The sequence below is a fragment of the Hyaena hyaena genome, unplaced genomic scaffold, assembly GCF_003009895.1.
Source record: "Hyaena hyaena isolate Hyena2069 unplaced genomic scaffold, ASM300989v1 scaffold_385, whole genome shotgun sequence".
NCBI lineage: Eukaryota > Metazoa > Chordata > Mammalia > Carnivora > Hyaenidae > Hyaena > Hyaena hyaena.
In genome coordinates, this window is record NW_024081022.1 from 71,408 (window position 1) to 89,584 (window position 18,177).

An 18,177-nucleotide genomic window follows, 5' to 3' on the forward strand; every position below is an offset into this window, starting at 1 on the left:
AGGACGCTGCGTCTGTGTCCCTGGGGCTTTGCTCCCGAGATGTCCCCCCGCGCACTGGCTCCCGGGGACGGACCCTGCATGCGTGGGGCCCTCGGCCGCTGCAGAACGCCCTCTTGGTCTGTGTGTCCGCCAGACAAATAGCTGACAAACGTCTGCAAACAGAACATCTCGAAATAGGGGGGGACTTGGCTCTACGGACCCGCGCGAGGTGCTTTGAGGCTGAGTCTCCTCCAGGCTCCTTTCGCTCGTGTTAGCTCTGCTGGGGCTCCGGGCACGCAGATTTGGACAGCTGAGGCGAACTGAGGGTGGCTGCCAGGGTCCGTGCGGATTGCCCGGGGTCTTGACCAGGCCTTCCCACGTGATAAAGTAACTTCTAACTAAAAATTTTTAAGAAGAAGTGAACTTCTCTTCCTTCCTTCTCGAGAGATCCTCATTTTAAAAGAAGGACATCGAGGCCCAGAGAGGTTAAGTGACTTGCCCGAGGTGTCACAGCAACTTAGGGAGAGAATCCAGGTTGCTAACGTAGGTGTGCAGACTCCTCCGGGGCGATCAGGTTAACGGGAACGTCCGGGGCTTGAAAGGGGTAGGTGTCACCAGGGCGGCTGGCGGGTTTTGGTGTCAGGAAGTGGCAACCGCGGGCCCCCAAGGCTCCCGGATGGCAGCTCCGAGGGGCTGGCGCTCTGCCTAAGGTCCAGCCTGGGTCTCTACGGGGCCACATCCTCCCCCGCCCGTGGCGCCCAGAGGCTCAGGTCCATGCAGACCACCAGCAAGCCCGTTAAGGCGCAGCTCTGGGTGAGGCCCAGCCGCCCCTTCTACGAGGCCCCCAGGGTGCGGGCGGCTCTGTGGACACACGCTGGGAAGCGGGGCACCCACAGGGCACCGTGAGAAGGGTTTCTGGGTGAACCTTTGCGAAAGTCTGGACCAAACAAAACGAAACCAGTTTCCTTATCGCGGGACCCACCGGCAACGTCCCAGAGGAAGAGGCCGGCGGTCGGCGAGGTGAGGTGTCCGCGTGAGGAAGGGCGGGGGGCCGACGGACGCCACCCAGGGGCTCCAGGGGCGCTGCGGGCCGGGCGCGCCGCTCCCCGCCTTCCGGGTCCGCGATCGGCCTCGCGGTCCAGCCGCAAGGGTGCGGGCACCGGCCCGTCCCCCCGCCCCGCCCCGCCCCCTCCCGCTCCAGCCGCAGGGGTGCGGGCACCCGCCCGTCCGCCCGCCCCGCCCCGCCCCCTCCCGCTCCAGCCGCAGGGGTGCGGGCACCGGCCCGTCCGCCGCCCCGCCGCGCCCCTCCGCGCGCACCCACCTCTCGCAGACGCGCACGGTCCAGGCGGCGATGATCCACAGCGAGATGCTGAACACCAGCAGCACGGTGCCGGGGCAGATGGTCATGAGCGTCTTCATGACGAAGCGCGTGTTGAAGTTGATCTTGTTGAGCGCCCCGATGCTGCGCGACGACGCGTCGGTGAACAGCTTGCTGTGCAGCAGCATGACGCGCGCGATCAGGTAGAGGCGCAGGAACATGGGGATGGACAGGATGATGTCCACGTCGGCCTCCGCGCGCGACGGCGCGTAGGAGAAGGCCAGGCGCGCCGTCCAGAAGAACTTGTACTCGCCGGGCACCGGGTGGATGGCGCACACGAGCATCTCCAGGCTGATGCGCAGCACGCGCTCGCAGGTCATGGCGATGCGCCAGTCGTCCGCGCCGTTGTCGATCACGAAGAGCTGGAGGGCGGGGGCGGGGGCAGAGAGCACGTTAGGGCGGCCAGGGCTCCCCGGGGCCCCTGGGAGGGGCGAGGGGGGGGGGAAGCGCCCCTGTTTACAGTCACAACAGGACGGGAGAGGAAGAAGGGTCTCCCGCGTGAGCGAACTCCGAGGCTGGCGCAGACGCCTCAGCCTCGCCGGGGCAGAGGAGGGCACCCCCACCCCGTGCTGCCCCCACCATGCAGCAGAGCGTTCCCGTGGGGGCCTGGAGCCTAACGGCCTGGGTCAGGGACCTGAGCCCAACACTAACCAGCTCCGGGATCCTGGGGACATTAGTGGCCTCCCTGTGCCTCCCATCTGGGGACAATGACAGCACCTGCCAGCACCCAGGACGCATTAGCTGTTAGGACCCTGGGCACCACCAATGGACAGGATCTCCGCCTTTCTGTAGAGTGAGGGTTGGGCCCAGTGATGACTGAGACCTCAGGGCCCTCCCCTGCCTTGAGGCTGAGATGTCTGCTGCCATGACACGGGGAGGGGCCCTGCCGTGTGCCCGGCCTGGCCGGCCCCGGGGTTCACACTCAGGGGCGGGCCCGGCCTCGTTCTCAAGGACGTCCCACCTGAGGATGAAGATTGAAGCAAACGGTGGGGAGCACAGCCTCCTCGTGGGGGCCCAGGAGAGGCCACTGGGTCCCGCCTCCCGGGGGGCAGCGGGGCAGGGGTGCTCCCAGACATGGGTTTCCATAGTCTGCGGACACAGAAAAGCCCTAATGGCTGCTCAGCGTATCCCCTCTGCCCCTAAGTGCCCCTGACAGGCCACGGCATGGCCGCGTGACTGCCGGCCAGACTCTTCACACACAAAATGAAAACCATCCACCCCGTGACAACGAAGTGCGTCAGGTTACCATGGTAACCGGTTCACTGTGGGCAGGAGCTGCAGCAGCGAGTGGCAGACCTTTCTGACTCCCCGGGGGGAGGGAGACAGCATGCCAACTGCTGGCTCTGCCCGGCTCCACAGGAAGGGGCCGGCCCTGGGGTGGGGATGGGGGCTGTGTCTGGGGGGCGGGGGGCCGTGGGGTCGAGGCCGGTGACCTACACTGGCGTGTCTACACCTAGTTACCAGCTGTGTGACCTCGGGCAGGTCAGACCACGTCTCTGGCCCGTGTCCACACGTCTATCACAGGGCTGTTAGTGCTGACCCCGCCCACCTCGGGCATTCGCATCAGGCTCCAGTCGCACAGGTGACAGGGGGGAATGTGCTTCAGCGACTGCTCCGCGCGTGGGGGCGTTCTCAGGGTGGCAGCCTGGGGGGCACTCCTACCCGTGGGGGGCTGTGGGGTGGGTGCCGGACAGATGGCCCTTTCAGGCCGCAGACTGAGCCTCTGCCAGGTGGGCCCAGCGCAGGGGTCCATGGGCTGCAGGGAGGCCAGTGTGTCCCAGGAGACCCCCCCGCCGCCCACACGAGGACACCGCAAGCCCATCAGACTTGGGAAGGGCCCCACCCCGCCTCATTCTCTCACTCAGCTTCCTACGCAGCCCTTACGCACTGCAGATCTTGGGGCGCCGGGGGGCTCGGTCGGCTAAGCCTCTGACTCCTGATCTTGGGTCAAGATCTCACGGTCTGTGGGACGGAGCCCCACGTCGGACCCACGTCGGACTCTGTGCTGACAGCGCGGAGCCTGCGTGGGACCCTCTCTCTGCTCCTCCCCAGCTCGCATGCCCTCTCTCTCAAATAAATACAGAAACTGAAATGAAATAACAGATTGCAGATCCCAGTATGTACCCGCGTGTTGACTTGTTTTTGTCCGTCTCTCCCCCGGGGAGGCTAGGATCGCCTGAGAGTTGCTGAAGGCACCCCTGCCCGGGGCCACCCGGACCAGGCAGATCTGACCGCTGAGCGGGAGGCCCTGGCACTGGGCGTGTCCTGCGAGCTTCCCAGCGGACTGTGAAGTGTCACCCGGCCTGGGGCCCAGCAATCGCAGCAGAACTGCAGAGGGACAGGGGCTGTGTCCCCCGTGGCCGCTGGCAGCCTCACGGCCCCTCACAGCGAGCAGGGGTCTGACGGGCGCTCTCTGTGCCGCCGGCCCGGCTGAGCTCCCCGCTCGGGCTCCGACTCCTCCCCCGAGGACTGAGGGCAGGGGGGACGGTACCCCGCCTGGCTTGCTCGCCCCCGCGTGTTCCTGGGGCTCGTGCGCTGTGCAGACGGCAGACTCCCAGTGCCCCTCGCTGACCACCCGGAGGAGGGAGATTGTCCCAGCCCACCTTCACGCCTAGAAAGTTCTGCAGCTACTCTGGAACCGGGATTCCCAGCAGTGTGGACCAGGGGGCTGAGGCGCCTTCCCCTGCGGGCAGCCTCTGCCCCAAGGATGACGATGTGGGGGGCCTGGCGGGGTCCGCTCTGGGCGGTGGTGGGGCGGGAGCGTCAGAGGCTGTCCGGGCTGACCAGAGTCTGTATGTGTCTCTCTCTGTCCCTTCCCACTTGCCTCACACACTCTCTCTCTCAAAAAATAAGCATTAAAAAAAATTCTTTTAATAAAAAAATACCCAATTTCCATTGCTTATGATTCTCCACAAACAGTTGCATTTCAGCTGCAGCTCGCAGTGCGGACGGGCTGCGCCTGCGGACTCAGCGGGCCTCCCCCTCCCGTCCACAGCCCGGCCTTGGCGACCATCCGCCCCCTTCCTCTGAGAGCCCCTCCCAGAGCCGCCTCGCCGCTCACTGGCTTCCGCCCGGCTCTGCGGGCCATCTGGTCGCCCCGGGACCCCAGTCCCTGCAGCGCCTGAACCCACAGGTGCTGTCGGCTGCCGGGCCCGGGCGGGCGGTCTGGACTCGGAGCGGCTACAGTCTCCCCGCCATCAGGCCCGCGAGCCCCTGCCGTTCCCTACGAGACACACAGGGCACCAGCCCGTGTTTGTCCTTTTGGGCAAAGTAAGTGTGGAGTTGATTCACCGGCTTGGGCAGCTTCCCCATTCTGTTCCGAGGGTCCGAGGTCGTGGGGGGGGGTTAGGTGAGCAACACCTTCCATCAAAATGCTCCCGGCATTAGGGGAGATCCTGCTTAGGCGTTTGCTTCCTAACCTGACAAACTTTAATTCTCATGCAAGTGTGAGTTTTTTTAATTAAAGGAGAGAAAGTGCAAAAGGCCTTTTGTGCTCTCTGCTGTTCTCTGTGGGAGAAAAACCCCACGGAGAGTTTTACCGTTTAAAAAATATCTGCAGAAGAAAAGCCAAAGAAAGAAACTGAAGAGTTTCTTAAAATCTGGTAATAATAACATATTATTGTGTAAAAAATATATACATATTTTAATCCCGGAGCATATATTACGCACGGACACCAGTCCTATGGGGTTTCCATGTAAACAGCGTCGCAAGTCCTGTGATTCCTAATGAGGTTTCCCTGGGGACAGGGGCTGACTGGCAGGGACGAAATGTGTGTCTGGGTTTGCAGTGACGGTCACACAAAGTCTCCAGTCAGTACATGTGCCACGGAACGTGCCACGGAGAGGGCGGAAGGGGGAAGCGAAGGCGCACCAAGCGTGCCTCCTGGAGGCCAGCATGTACGGGGCGCCCAGCGGGTCCCTGCCTCCACGGCCAGGACCTGGGGCGGGGACGCGTTAGCTCCGTGTCTTTCCCCATCCGGCGCTGCCGCGACCCACGGAGTCAAGGGACACCAGGCCACGTATGATGTCCCACGGCGGCTCTCCAGCCGGGCCAGGCAGGGGCCTCCTGAGCGCCCCCGCGGAGCGAACCATGGTCTCCTGCCGCGTGCACGAGAGCCCGCGGGGACCGCCGCGCCGGGAGTTTGCTCGGGCCTGTCCCGACCCCGCTCTCAGGGAAGGAAACCCCTCCAGCCCCGGACACAAGAACTTGCTCCTCCCTGACGAGACACCACTGGGGACGAGCATCCTCACCGAGCAGCCAGCACCTTTGTCACCGACCAGGGAAGAAGCAAGTCCTTCTCCCTCTCTGGTCCTCAGGTGCCTCGTCTGTAACATGGAAGCGCGGGCCCATGGGACCTTCCACTTCCCCCCAGACGTGGAGCCATTTCTTCTAATGAGACGTGTCATACAAGCCCAGTATGGGGAACAGGTTCATTCAGAGCTGTTCCGGTGGGGGGGGGGGCAGAGTGGGGGAGGGCAGCGAGGGGCAGGCGAGGGGCTGGCGCTGGGTGCCTGCACTGGGGCCGCCCGGGCCCTGAAACTAGCGGTCTGTCCTCAGTCCCTCTGTCGGGGGCGTGTGTATACAGCAGCAGCAGCAGCTGTGCTTTCCAGATTGTTCCCAGGTTAGGCCCATAGGCACTACCACTGCGTGGTCTCAGGTGGTCTCTCCTACCTGCGCCCACCTGCCACGGCAGCCCCAGGCCTCCAGCCCTGCCCCGAAGGCGTCCTGCCAGCGACTGCACGAGACAGGGTCCAGGGGCCAGTGTCTGGGAAGGTCTCCTGGAGGTCGCCGCGCTCGTTTGCATATTAAAGTTTCCAAGAATCTCTAAAGAAACCTGCTCAGCTTTGAGAGGCAGTTTCCCGCCTGTGTGCCCACGACTCTGGTTCGGGAGGAACCGTGTGCGGGGAGGACCCGGAAGGCGGTGCCGGGCGCTTGTGCAGACGCGGGGGGCGCCACTGGACACCCCGACCCGCGTGGCTCTGGACGCGGAGCACCGCCCCCCCTCCTGTCGGCCGGCACATCCTCTGCTCAAGCAGCGCCCAGTGCGCACCAGGCTGCAGGGGCCTCTGAGGGGAGCGCAGGCGCCAATGCGAATTTTGCCGGGAACCCGAGGGCCCTCTGACTTGGCGGCGACCAAGCCACGGCCCTCCCACGGCTGAAGCACGCGGCTCAGGGCAGTTGTGTCCGTTGATGCCGAGTGAGTGGGGTTATAAGATACCTGAGGACTTTTTTAAACTGCTCTCTGTTTGCAGGAATCCAGAAGGAAGAGCCAGAACGACTCCAGACTTGACTCACATCCCTTCGGGCGCCGGGCCAGCCTCTCGGAAACCAACTCACCTGCCAGCCTGTCTAAGCACATCCTGTCCGGGGAGGCATCCCTCCACGGGGTGGGGGCAGTGCGAGAAACAGCGTGATGCCAGAAAGTCCACGCCAGGGCGCGGGGGGGGGGGAGGGTCCTGTGGGGGTGGGGGCGCCAGGGCCCAGCGCCGAGCGGGGCGGAGACACAGGAGTGCGCGGTAAGAATAGGTGACCCACTGCGGGATCTGGAAGGGGAGCAAAGGGCCGCGATGGTGCTGAGCGGCGCCCCTCTGCAGAGCCCGGCCTGCCCTGATTCTGCAGCCGCGCCACATCCTCTCCCCTTACCAGGGAACTGTGCTAAGTGGCCTTTCATCCAGCAACAGAAGGAGGTGGGCTCTCAGTGGAGCCCGGTCTATAAATATAGGGTAACAATAGGAACCAGAATGTTCCACAGGAAACTGGTATGCCTTGCCCTCCCTGCACAGAGCAGGAAGATGTTCACAGGGATTTCTGCAAGCATCCTTCCCAATCACAGCCCCAGAACGGCAAAGCCAGCCGGCTGATGAGCGTATTCAGGTACTATCCAGGAGGAGAGGAAATGTGCGTGTTCTGTTATATCCATCCTCTATTCCAGTTTAACTGGTCCCTAAGAGGCTTAACCAAAGCAAGAAGGATTTTGGTTACAGGGATCACCAAGCCTTGCACAGGGAGGGGAGCCGGGGCGGGGGTGGGGAAGGGGGGATTGGGGAAACCGCCCCCAGGGAAGTAGTTTCTAAGTAGAATCCAGACCCATCCATCTGGGAGAGAAAGTCCTTTCCAGCCTGTGTGGACGGAGCCACCTTCCTCTGCCTGTGATCCAGGTAGAAGTTTGACGGTTTTCTACCCCTGAAGGGGTCTCGGCACCCACACGCCCCTCAGCCGGGTGCTCCTGGAGTGCTCCTCCCGGTCTCTTCCATTGCAGCCCAACTAAGGGCAGCCCCCCGAGCCCCCGATGGCGGTCCTGGGCTCTGCTCCCAAGTGGGAAGCTCTGAACCCCAAACCTTCCAGAGCAGGAGCATCCAGAAGCCGGTCAGTCGGCGTCACATGGGTCCAGACAGTTCAGTCGAGGAAGAAAGGGCCGTTCAGGAGCAGCAATGAATGATGTGCCCCTGAGGTGTCAGACATGCAAACCAGGGCCTGCAGGGTCACAAACGGGAAAGGGGTGGGGTTCCCTTCTGGTTCCTTCTAGCGGTAGCCAAGCCCAGGGCGGGGTTCGCATGTCTGCCCCGAGGGGAGGGAGGAGAGCCCTGGGGGCTGGGGCGGGAAAGGCAGCGGATGTAGCAGCCACAGAGCCCACCGGATCCCACATGGACGGATAGGCATGACAGTCGCTACTAATGTGAACGCCGCATTTTCCGTAAATCACTAATGATACTTCTGATAAATCAAGGACACACCAACGCAGTGTTAAATCTTGTAAGTTACTCAGGAGACTGGGAACTATCCCCCAACCATTAAACGGCTGGGGGCGGAGACAAAATCCCGCTGTAAAATCCCGTAGGAACGGCCAGAGCGGCGCTTTAGCCGACCCCGTGGAGGGGCACCACGGCCGCTCCCCCGAGGGCTTCCGTGCCCGCCCGCGTCCACCCCGGGCACAGAGCTGCAGACACAGAGCTCGGCTCTGCTCAGAGCCTTGATGACAGGTCGCCCGGCCAGGGCCTGTGCACCGGGTGGGCCCTCCTCCTCTGCACCCCCCTCGCGGCGGGTCCTGTCCCCCTCCTCGCTCCCTCCACTTCGCCACATTGGCCACGTCTCAGGCTGTCGAGCCTTCCCCTCCAGACGCAGGGCGTCTGTGTGTGCTGTTCCCTCAGCTGAGAACACCCTTCTCTTCACTCTGGGCCAGGTCGGTGGCTCTTCATCCCCACTGGCCGGGGGGCCCTGGGGGAGAACTCCGGAAGACACCTGAGCTGTCTGGAAGGAACACCACCATCACTTAGTCACGTGTGCTCACAAGTACCAGGCCCAGGCCCGTCGTGTGTCACCCAGCCCTGCTCTGAGGACGGGGGTGTGGCCGGGCCCCTCGGCCGAGGGCTCCGCAAGGAGCCCTTACGCCAGTGGCTGAGGTAGCACCACCTCGGGCCACTTGTAGAACATTCTCTGAAATCTCGCCATGGATCCCGCGAGGACGTCCTACGTGTCCAGGGACAAGACAGGCAAACGCCAGGTGCCCCAGCATGGGGTCACCTCTGAAATCCGGGAGCCCCTACCCTTGCTGGCCGGCTTCTGCGGGGAGACCTGGCCGCCCCGGGCTGGCCCCTGTGGACCCGGGTGAGGATGGGGCCCCCAGAGGGGCCGCACCTCCCAGCTGACTCCTGGAAGTTGTACATAAGTCACTCACTTGCCAAACATTGGGTGACACACGTCCTCTAAGATGTTGGATAAGGATGGGGGGGCGGGCAATGAGGAACAGTCACCGAGCGCACTGCGCCCAAGATGCACAGCATGGCCCCGCAGGTGTGTTCTCGGGAGGCCCGGGCTCCGCGAGGGGGAGTCGGGCTGGAGAGTGTGCAGGGGTGTGGCAGCCAGGCGAGGAGGGGAAGGGCACGGGCGCCGAGGGGCATCTCGAAGGAGGCGCAGAGCTGGGGAGCGGCGGGGCCAGGGTGGGGGGCGGCACCGTGTTCGGCCGGGGTGGGGGGGGGATGGGTGGGCGTGACTGGGGAGTGGGGCGGGGCAGGGCCAGACCCCGGAGGCCACAGCCACCACAGAGGCCACACAGGGAGACGATGCTCCAAGGACAGTGAGGAGCTGCTGAAGTCAGGCGTGTGTGTCTGTCGGATCCCAGGGGGCTGGGGCAGAGGGGGTGATGAGCAGGGGTGTGGCGGCAGGGAGATGGGCAGACACCGTGGACACCCCAGTCAAAAAGTGTTTTATCTTAGAAGACGCTTGCTCAGCAATGAGAGAGAGCTCGTGTGTAGGCTTGAGCGCCCCTCAGACGCTTTTCCCGGGCTCCCCCTGCCCTCCCCTGGCCCCCCTGCCCTCCCCAGGACCCCTCCCCAGGCGCCCGACACCCTCCCTTGCCCCCCACCCGCCTCGCACACAGCTCTGAGCTCCGTCTGCCAGGCCCGGAGTCCACCACACGGCTGATACCCAACCGCACACGCACACGCTCTCGTGCACACACAGACGTGCAGACCGAATTTTCAGCTGCGTGGACAACTTAGGTGCGGCGGCTTCCGCCCGCAGCTCACCCGCAGATCCGCGGCCTGGGAGACGGGTCCCGACTCAGGACTGTCGCGTCCATAAAGTGGCGGGTTAAGAGCCCCCCCCCCGCCGCCACCACCCACGGACAGACGCGCCCAGGTGTGCGAGCACTCCGGGGACACTTGTCATCCAGAGCAGGACAGGAGACCACTTATCTGATTTCGTGGCTTGATTCTGTGATGAATGGACGTGTTTTTCAAATGAAGCTGGTGGGATCGAAACAGTCATTAAATCAGGAAATGAAAAAGGCATCTGGGAGCTGGGACCGAGGCGTGGACCCAGGTGTGGAGCCTGGCGTGGAGCCGCGTGTGTGAGCCGCGTGTGCGAGCCGAGTGTGCGAGCGGAAACGGGAGCTCTTCTGCCCGGCCTCGTACCGCGCCCGGGACAAACTGCCCTTAAAAAGCTGGTCTGTGGGGGCCCCTGGCTGGCTCAGTCGGTTGAGTACCTGACCTGACTCCAGCTCAGGTCATGATCTCGTGGCTCAGGGGTTCGGGGCCCACATCCGGCTCTGTGCTGGCAGTGCGGAGCCCGCTTGGGCTTCTTTCTGTCCCTCCCCTGCTTGCTCTCTAGCTCTTTCCTGAATAAAAATAAACTTTAAAAATGTATTTAAAATAAAAAGAAAAGGCTGGCCTCGGGCAGAGCCAGCTCCCTGCCGGTGAGGCCGGTCCCATGAGAAGAGGGAGAAGGGCCGCCTGGAGTGTGGGCCTCGCGCTCCCCCAGGCCAGGAGGCGGGCGGGGCCTTGCGTGCCGGCTTCCAACGCCCCTCTGAGCGTCCGCATCAGCACCCTCGCTTCGGACAAGGCTGCGCTGATTCCTGGAGACAAGGATGGTGGGAAGAAGTTGGACTCTGGAGTCGGACAGAACGGGGTTCAAATCCTCCTCCACAAACCAGCTGTGTGATCTGGGAGAGTTCATTAACCCGTGAGCCCCAGTGTCCTGAGGAGACAGCGCTGCCGTCCAAGAGGCAAGGGGTACATTCCTAGCAATAAACCTCGTGTCGCCGAAATCTGCAGCTCAGAGGCCTTCCTGGACTCCCCACCCCCCCGGGGCCCCATCAGCCTCTGTCACCCCCCGCCTTGTTCTCTGTCCTCGTCCGGACCGACAGGGGCCCGCCTGATGCTCGTGGTGCCCACCCTCCCCGCTGGACGGGAGCCCTGAGCACGGGGCTTGTCCCCATCACGTTCACCGTCGTGTGCCCAGTGCCCGGAAATGAGCGAGCGCCTTTCAAGTTCTGGTACATGAACTTGCAGGGAGCACAGCATCCGGCACATGGTCGGTGCTCAAGCCACGGTGGTCAGTGCCCCTCTGGACACACAGGTGCCCTGAGGGACAGCGAGGCGGCGGGCAGCAAGCGGGCCCTGGCCGGCACCAGGCCGAGGGCCCGACCCGGGGAAGGTCCCCGAGATCCCCTGTGCAGCTGGACTTGAAGTGGCTCTGAGCGCCGGGGCAGCTGGGGCCCCGCACCCCAGGTCAGGAGACGGCCGTCCTGCCCTTTGCCGATGGACAGTCCTGGCCTTGACGTCGTGGCCCCTCGGCTGCCCCAGAGCCTAAAGACAGGTCTAGTTGTGTGGCTTACGTGTGCAAAACAGCTTTACAGAACCGTAGAGTCCCGAACGAATATAAGGGACTTGAACTTCACGGTCTCGTCACTGTGCTGTTCTGGATGTGTCGCTGGCCGTGTTCTCGAGGGACGGGTCACGGGACGGGTCACAGGCGCAGCTCACTCTGAGATAAAAGGACGGCGTGCTCCTCCCTGTGCCCCGACGCGGCCACCACGCCACAGCCTGGATCCGCGAGTGCCCACCAGCCCTGCTGCAGAGGAACTGTGCGTTCTTTCCTTGACCGTCCAAACTGGAGTCCCCACGGGGGCAGGGCCTCGGCTCAGGCGCGACCCCCTGGCGCCCCCCCCCCCCCGGCTGCCTCACAGCCCCGGGGTCTACCGCAGGACCAGCTGGCTCGCAGAGGAGCTGGGGGCCGGGTTGTCAGCGGGGGGGTGACACCCCCTCGGTATGCAGAGCCGTGGGGAGAGCAAACGCCCCGCCCTCTGCACCCCCTGCTGGCACCTCCTCTCAGGGCAGCAGTGGTGCCCGCTGGCCTGAGGAGGGGTCTCCCGGGTGCCCACTCAGCAGGGATTCCTTCCCTAGAATCCAGGCTCCCCAGGAGGCACCTGCCAGGAGGAAGCAGAGAACAACTCAACCCCAAGCTGGCGGGGGGTGGGGGGGCCTCCAGGTTTAGGTGGGAAGCACTGTCCCTGACCCCTGACGAAAGAAAACAGTGGTCTCTAGGCCCTCTGTGCTCTGGAATGAAGTGCCAGCATACAGCGGCCTCTGAGTGTCCCCAGACACTCCCGGAATCACTTTTTTTTTTAAATTTTTTTTTTTAATGTTTTTATTTATTTCTAGGAGAGAGAGAGACAGTGTGACCAGGGGAGGGTCAGAGAGAGAGGGAGTCACAGACTGAAACAGGCTCCAGGCTCTGAGCTGGCAGTCAGCACAGAGCCCGATGCGGGGCTCGAACCCACGAACCGCGAGACCATGACCTAAGCGAAAGTCGGACGCTTAACCGACTAAGCCACCCAGGCGCCCCAGTCCCGGAATCACTTTTGAGACTTTTCTCCCCACGGTCATTAGATGAAATCTCTGCAGCTTCCGTAGAGCCCGTTCACTGCAGGCAAATAGATCAGTGAGCCGCCAGGCCGACAGGAGAGGGACCCCCGCTCCCACCCCTGAAGGAAGAGACGGAAAAAGTTCTTTAACTAGACGCCTATTTCTTCCCATTTCCACAGGGAACGAAACCTCTGTCAGTCGACATCTCTCGCGCTTCAAACGACTGCACTTTCAGGACTTATTTTAAGTGCACTTGCCTTGGAGCTCAGAGCAAATACGGGGCCCAGGTCAGCGCCCCAACAGGCGGAGGGGGGGGGCGTGCGCGCTGAGCACCCGGCCTGCAGGGCCCTGCGGTGGGGGAGAGGACACGGACAGGGTCGGATCAGGGTGGGGGAAGGACGTGGGGGCAGGCGCCCTGGGGCCACGCCCTGAAGTCGCGCCCTTAAGTCACGCCCTGAAGTCACACCCTGGGGCCACGCCCTGAGCCGAGTGCCTCCTGAACATACTTCATGGACGATCACGACCCTTCAGGACGGTGCTGCATCTACAGAGGAGACAGAGGCAGACGGGCTGGGGCCACAAGCCGAGGACTCTAGAGCCAACAGGAAGCAGAGACCCTCTCGGCCGCACAGTCACCCAGACGTGTCACCCAGACCTGCAGCACGTGCTCTGCCGCGTCCAGAGCTCCCTCTCCGCCCGGATGGAGGAGTTTCCGTAAGTGCAGGGAGGGGGCAGGCACGAGCCAGGCTGTCTAGGGGCCACAGGGTGGACGTCTCATCGGACGAAGGTGACAGCATGGGACAGTTGTGTTTTGGGAAGGCCACCAGCCACTGAAATTGCCTGCATGCACCGCCCCCCCACGGACCCCATCTTCCCAGGCCCCAGCCTCCCCAGCTGCCGCTGCCCGTCTCCGGCTGTCCCCGGAGCCTCCTTCTCATCCTGACGCCTTATTCTGCACCCTTTTCATGCAGCAGTTCTGGCTGCTGGTTGGGAACAGCCTGCCCGTCTCCTCGAGGGCCCTTCCCAGGCTGCACGTGACAAGTCAGGGACAGCCCAGGCTCATCAAGGCCACCAAGTGCCTCTCACTGGGGACGGAGCTCTCTGCCGCCCTGCATCTCTGAGCCTCTGGCTGAGCCCGGGGCCCGACCACCCATGGCCTGCGGCTCTCCTTCCCCGTGCAGGCTCCCAGGGACCCCGCCTGCACACGCAGGGGTGAGTCCGCAGGGCTTCCTGCAAACACGTCACAAGTCACATGATGGCCGCCGCTGAAAAGTCAGGCCGTCCCCACGCAGGGGGCTCTGCCTGCTCCTGACGGGAGAACCCTGTTCTCTTGGTAACGACCAGGTGTCGGCTCTCGTCGCGGCTGGTGTAAACGCTCTCACCACTCGGGGATCGTCTTCACAACCAGAAGAGCCCCCGGCCTGTCGGGCAGACGGAGCTTCCTGCTCTGAGTGCGTGTTTTACAGCTGGAACCCAAGGGGCGTTGAGTCCTGTTTCCGAGCATATTCTCCAGGCGGGGGTGGGAAGCATGGGGGGGGGGGGGCGGTAACGCGGCCCGGCCTCACCTGCACAGCTGTTCCCACAGCTGCCGAGTGCTCACAGCTGCCGGCAGCTCGGGCCAGCGCAGGGCGTGGGAGCCGTGTGGGTGGAGGGGACGGAAGGGCCCCTCCCCGAAGCGCCTCTCCCGGCGGGCAGCCCAGCGGGCCTGCTCTCCCACAGCCGCACAGCCCGACTTCCCACGGGTGCACGGCTGGCCCCACCCTGGCAGTGCTGAAGGTGAAGGCGAAGGCCCTCACTTGCAGGGCACAACCCCCTTCCGAGGGCGGAGGGCTTGGGTTCCCAGGCCTGACGTCACCGGCACAGAGGGTCGGAGGGTCCCATGCCACACCCTCCTCAAGCCCCATCGGGCCAGGCTCTCCTGCACCCCCCCCCATCGTGGCCACCCTGATCCGCCCGGGCGCCCGTTAGCAGAGCCCAGATGTAAACTCTCTGATCCGAACCCAGAATGCACCACTCCACACGTTATTTTCTTTTCGTTAAAGGCCCCATTAATATTTCAGCCGTTACTGACTGAATCCTGGCAGCACAAGAACACGGTCTATCAATCCGTGTTCCCACCTTGAAGCGCGCTAGCCGTGAGAACGTAGACGCTTCGAGAACTGCAAACGATAAACGGGCCCGAAGGAAATCCAGAGCCAAATGAATAAATGTCGTGTGGGCTCCGAGTGGTCGGAGTCCCAGGTGTGTATGACGGCCCTACACCGGGGTTTCCCAGGCCCCACGTGGCCCGGGCAGGTGACGGAGGGCACGTCCCTTCCCGGCCGAGCCACACGAGGATTCCCACCGCATTGGAATGTTGCACCAGCCTCAGGAACTAAATTTACCCTGAAGGGACACTCAGATCAGAATGTTCTCTGCTGCATGAGCCGGCCCTCGGCGCCCTCGCTCCGCGTCCAGCGCCGGGCAGCGTCCAGCAGTGAAGCTGAGCCCTGTCAGTTCCGCGGGAAAGCCGCGCACACGAAGCCGGCCCACAGTGGCAGGCGCCACACGTCGGACGTGAAGGAGGGGAAGGCTGGCGCCAGGGGCACAGGACCCGTGGAACGAGGCAGGTGTAGACAGCACTCAGAAGGGGTCATGGGGAAGCTGTCCCGGCAGCCGGCTCTCGCGCTGACCACCACCAGCAGCCGGAGCCACACGCCGCGGCCTCCCTCCTTCTAAGCCCGCAGCAAACAGAGAAGCCCCCGCGCGGCCTGGAGTGAGGTCGCCAGCCCTCGGGACCGGAGCCCCGCTGGCGGGCACTGCGGGAGGCTGGCCCGGCCTGTGTGTGCCCACGCCTGTGGGTGGTGAGCCGCGGGCCGCGCCAGCCGCCCCCGTAGGGGAGCTCGGGCTCCAGGCTGCTGGGGACACTGTTTAGGTGGCCGCTGAGTTTGGCAACAATAAGCAAAGGAGCAAAACTGCAAAACCCCAAAGTTCTGGTAGAGCCGCCAGCCCAGTCCCTGCTCCGCAGCTGAACGCCCCGCACAGAGCACGCGCCGCGGGGCCCTGGCTGCCCGTGAGGTCCCTCCCGCCAGCGCCAGCGAGGACTCCAAGGCGGGGGCGTCCTCCCCGGTGCTCTCGCCCCACCGGGCGGCTCCCGTCTTTGTTCTCGAGGGTCTCCCAAGGAGGGAGCCGGGCCAGCGCTTCCTCTAGCCATGCTGATGCCGGCTTGGGACCCGGGTCAGGGGTCCCCCGCCCCGGGGACTCAGCACTGAGCGCGGCTCTCACGTATGACGCTTCTCGGTAGCAGCTGTGGGACGAGCTCCCTGACTTCCTGGCCCCTGAGCCCCTTCTGAGAGATGAGGGTCACCACTGTGCAAAGGGGTGGCCGCCCCCCACCCCCGCCTCTCACCCCTGCACACAGTACCTACAGCCCCGCCCGCCCACACCCTGGGTGCCCTCACCCCAGCTGAGCCCCAGCCCTCAAGGCTCATCCCGAAGGGCAGAGGGGACCGTGCTATGCCCACTGCCCCTCACTCTGCAGGGGCCCCAGCACTTGGACAGTGGTGAGATCTGAGTGCCAGTCTCCTCATGTGACCACAAGCCCGTCCAGGGCAGGGACCGGCCGTCCCCGCGGTGCCTGACTCAGCACAGACCTTCAGTAGCTCTGTGTCAAGTGCAATACCACCTTCTGTCGGGGCCCCGGGGGAGGCGGAGGGCGGGTGCTATTTCCAACAGCAGCGGGAAAACAAATACCCAGCCCGCTACTCCCCCCACTTCTACACACCACACTGGCCATCTCTCTTTGCTCTCAGACCTGTAAAGTTTCTGGCACATTCTAGCAAGGAGCACCAGAGAGGGCTGGGAGGAACCTTGGAGCACTGAGGCCCCGCCCGACCACACAGGTGTGGGAGCTGAGGGCACAACAGCGCGGGCCATCGGGGCGGCCCCGCGGCGCTGGCCGGGGGGCTGGGGCGCCCTACACCCAGCGGCCGCCCACGGATCCCTGGTCTGTGGCTGTGGCCAGTGAGCAGCTGTCATGGCCGAGCCCGGCTGCTGTGACACAGCCTGATGGGGCCACACCAGTCTGCTGGTGGCCAAGTTCACAGACGGCGTCTGCCCCGCGGCTCACAGCTCCCCGCCCGCGCTGAGCACGACCGCCACCGGCCACGTGGGTGCAGAGCAGGGCTCACCTGGGGAGGGTGGGCAGGGGAGGAGCGGGAGAGCACAGCCCACAGGAGGCCACAAAACGCTGAGGACAAGAAAGATCTGCAAATACTTGAATCCCTTTTTCTCCGTTCCTTCTGTCTTCAACCCAACGGAAGGCAGACTCTCTCCAGATGCCGATGGTCTGGATGAGGCTGTCGTGGTCAGGCTCACGGAATGTGGGAGGCCAGGGGGGAGGGGGCCGGGCACGCAGACAAGGCCCGGGCGGGCCAGGGACGCCGGGAGCCTGACAGGCAGACTAAAGATGAGGCCTTTGCCCCAAAAAGCCAAGTGTGCAGCAAGAGTAGGAGCCTGGGGCCCACACCTCTGTGACGGGGCCTTTGCACAAACATTAGATTCAACGTGAACTAACCGGCTGGAGGCCCATCAGCCGCATGGCTGGGTTGTTGCAGTAACAGGACAGGAAAGCAGGTGTGTGGCCCTCTGTACCCCCTCTGCCCAGCTCACACCCCTCGGCAGGCACGGACCAAGTGGGCCCAGTGCAGAGCCGCAGGGGTGAGGCAGAGACGGGGGCCCTAACCATCGGGGACGTCGGGGATGCTTCCTGTGCAGAGTGGGAAAAGACCCCGGGAGGTCCACCCAGGGAGGCTGGGGGGTGAGGCTGCTGGCCCCTCAGCGTGGGACAGCCAGGAGGAGGAGGGAATGTGGCTGGGGACACAGGAAGCTGCTGACGCCTGACCCACCCAGGCCACTCACAGCTCAGGGGCGTGTCTAAAGGGAAGGCCAGATGCAACCCAGGCACACGGCCCGGGGTGGAGACGGCTCTGAGGACCCGGGGCCGGGGGCGGGGGGCCAGGGGTGAGGGGCCGGGCAGGGACAGTTCAGGTGACTGGGAATGCTGCCCTGAACGTGCTAGGACCCATCTTGGGGTGGGCCTGGGGCCCAAGGGGAGCACACAGGGAAACCAGGAGAAGGATGGGGTTTCCGAGGGGCAGGGGAGCCACCGCGGAGCAGAGGCTGGGGTCCGTCTAGAAGGGCCGCGGGGCCTGCTGGCTGTCCCACGCTGGACTTGGTCATGGTAACACCTGCCCCTTTTTGAGAGGGGAGCCCTGTGGCTCAGCCCGACTTCTAGGCGGCTTTCCGGGCCCTGCGGGGCCAGGGAGAGGAGGCACAGTCGAAGCCGGGGACAGCTGGCCTGGTGTCTCCCTGCCGTATGACACCAGCCATGTCTCTCACCTCCAGGTCTCTGCCGCCTTCCCATAAAGCAGGGAAATAACAGAATCCAGTCCCAGGACCATCGTGAGGCTGCCCCGAGGTCCTACAGTGAAGGCGCAAGCCGTGACCATCACCTGTGGGTTTACAAACCACTTCCCAGGGGCGCCTGGGGGCTTAGTCAGCTAAGCGTCCGACTTCGGCTCAGGTCATGATCTCATGGTTCGTGGGTTCGAGCCCCGCGTCTGGCTCTGTGCTGACAGCTCAGAGCCTGGAGCCCACTTCGGATTCTGTGTCTTCCTCTCTCTCTGACCCTCCCT

General features: G+C 64.0%; 1 protein-coding gene across 3 annotated transcripts in view; it reads right to left on the reverse strand.

Moving 5' to 3' along the window:
- KCNN3 (potassium calcium-activated channel subfamily N member 3) overlaps positions 1 to 18,177 on the reverse strand; it is a 97,414-nt gene that overhangs the window by 38,989 nt on the left and 40,248 nt on the right. For all 3 annotated transcript variants that reach the window (XM_039251432.1, XM_039251430.1, XM_039251433.1), the window contains exon 3: positions 1,301 to 1,719. In XM_039251432.1, the coding sequence (XP_039107363.1) occupies positions 1,301 to 1,719 (419 nt within the window). The remainder of the gene's footprint in view (positions 1 to 1,300; positions 1,720 to 18,177) is intronic.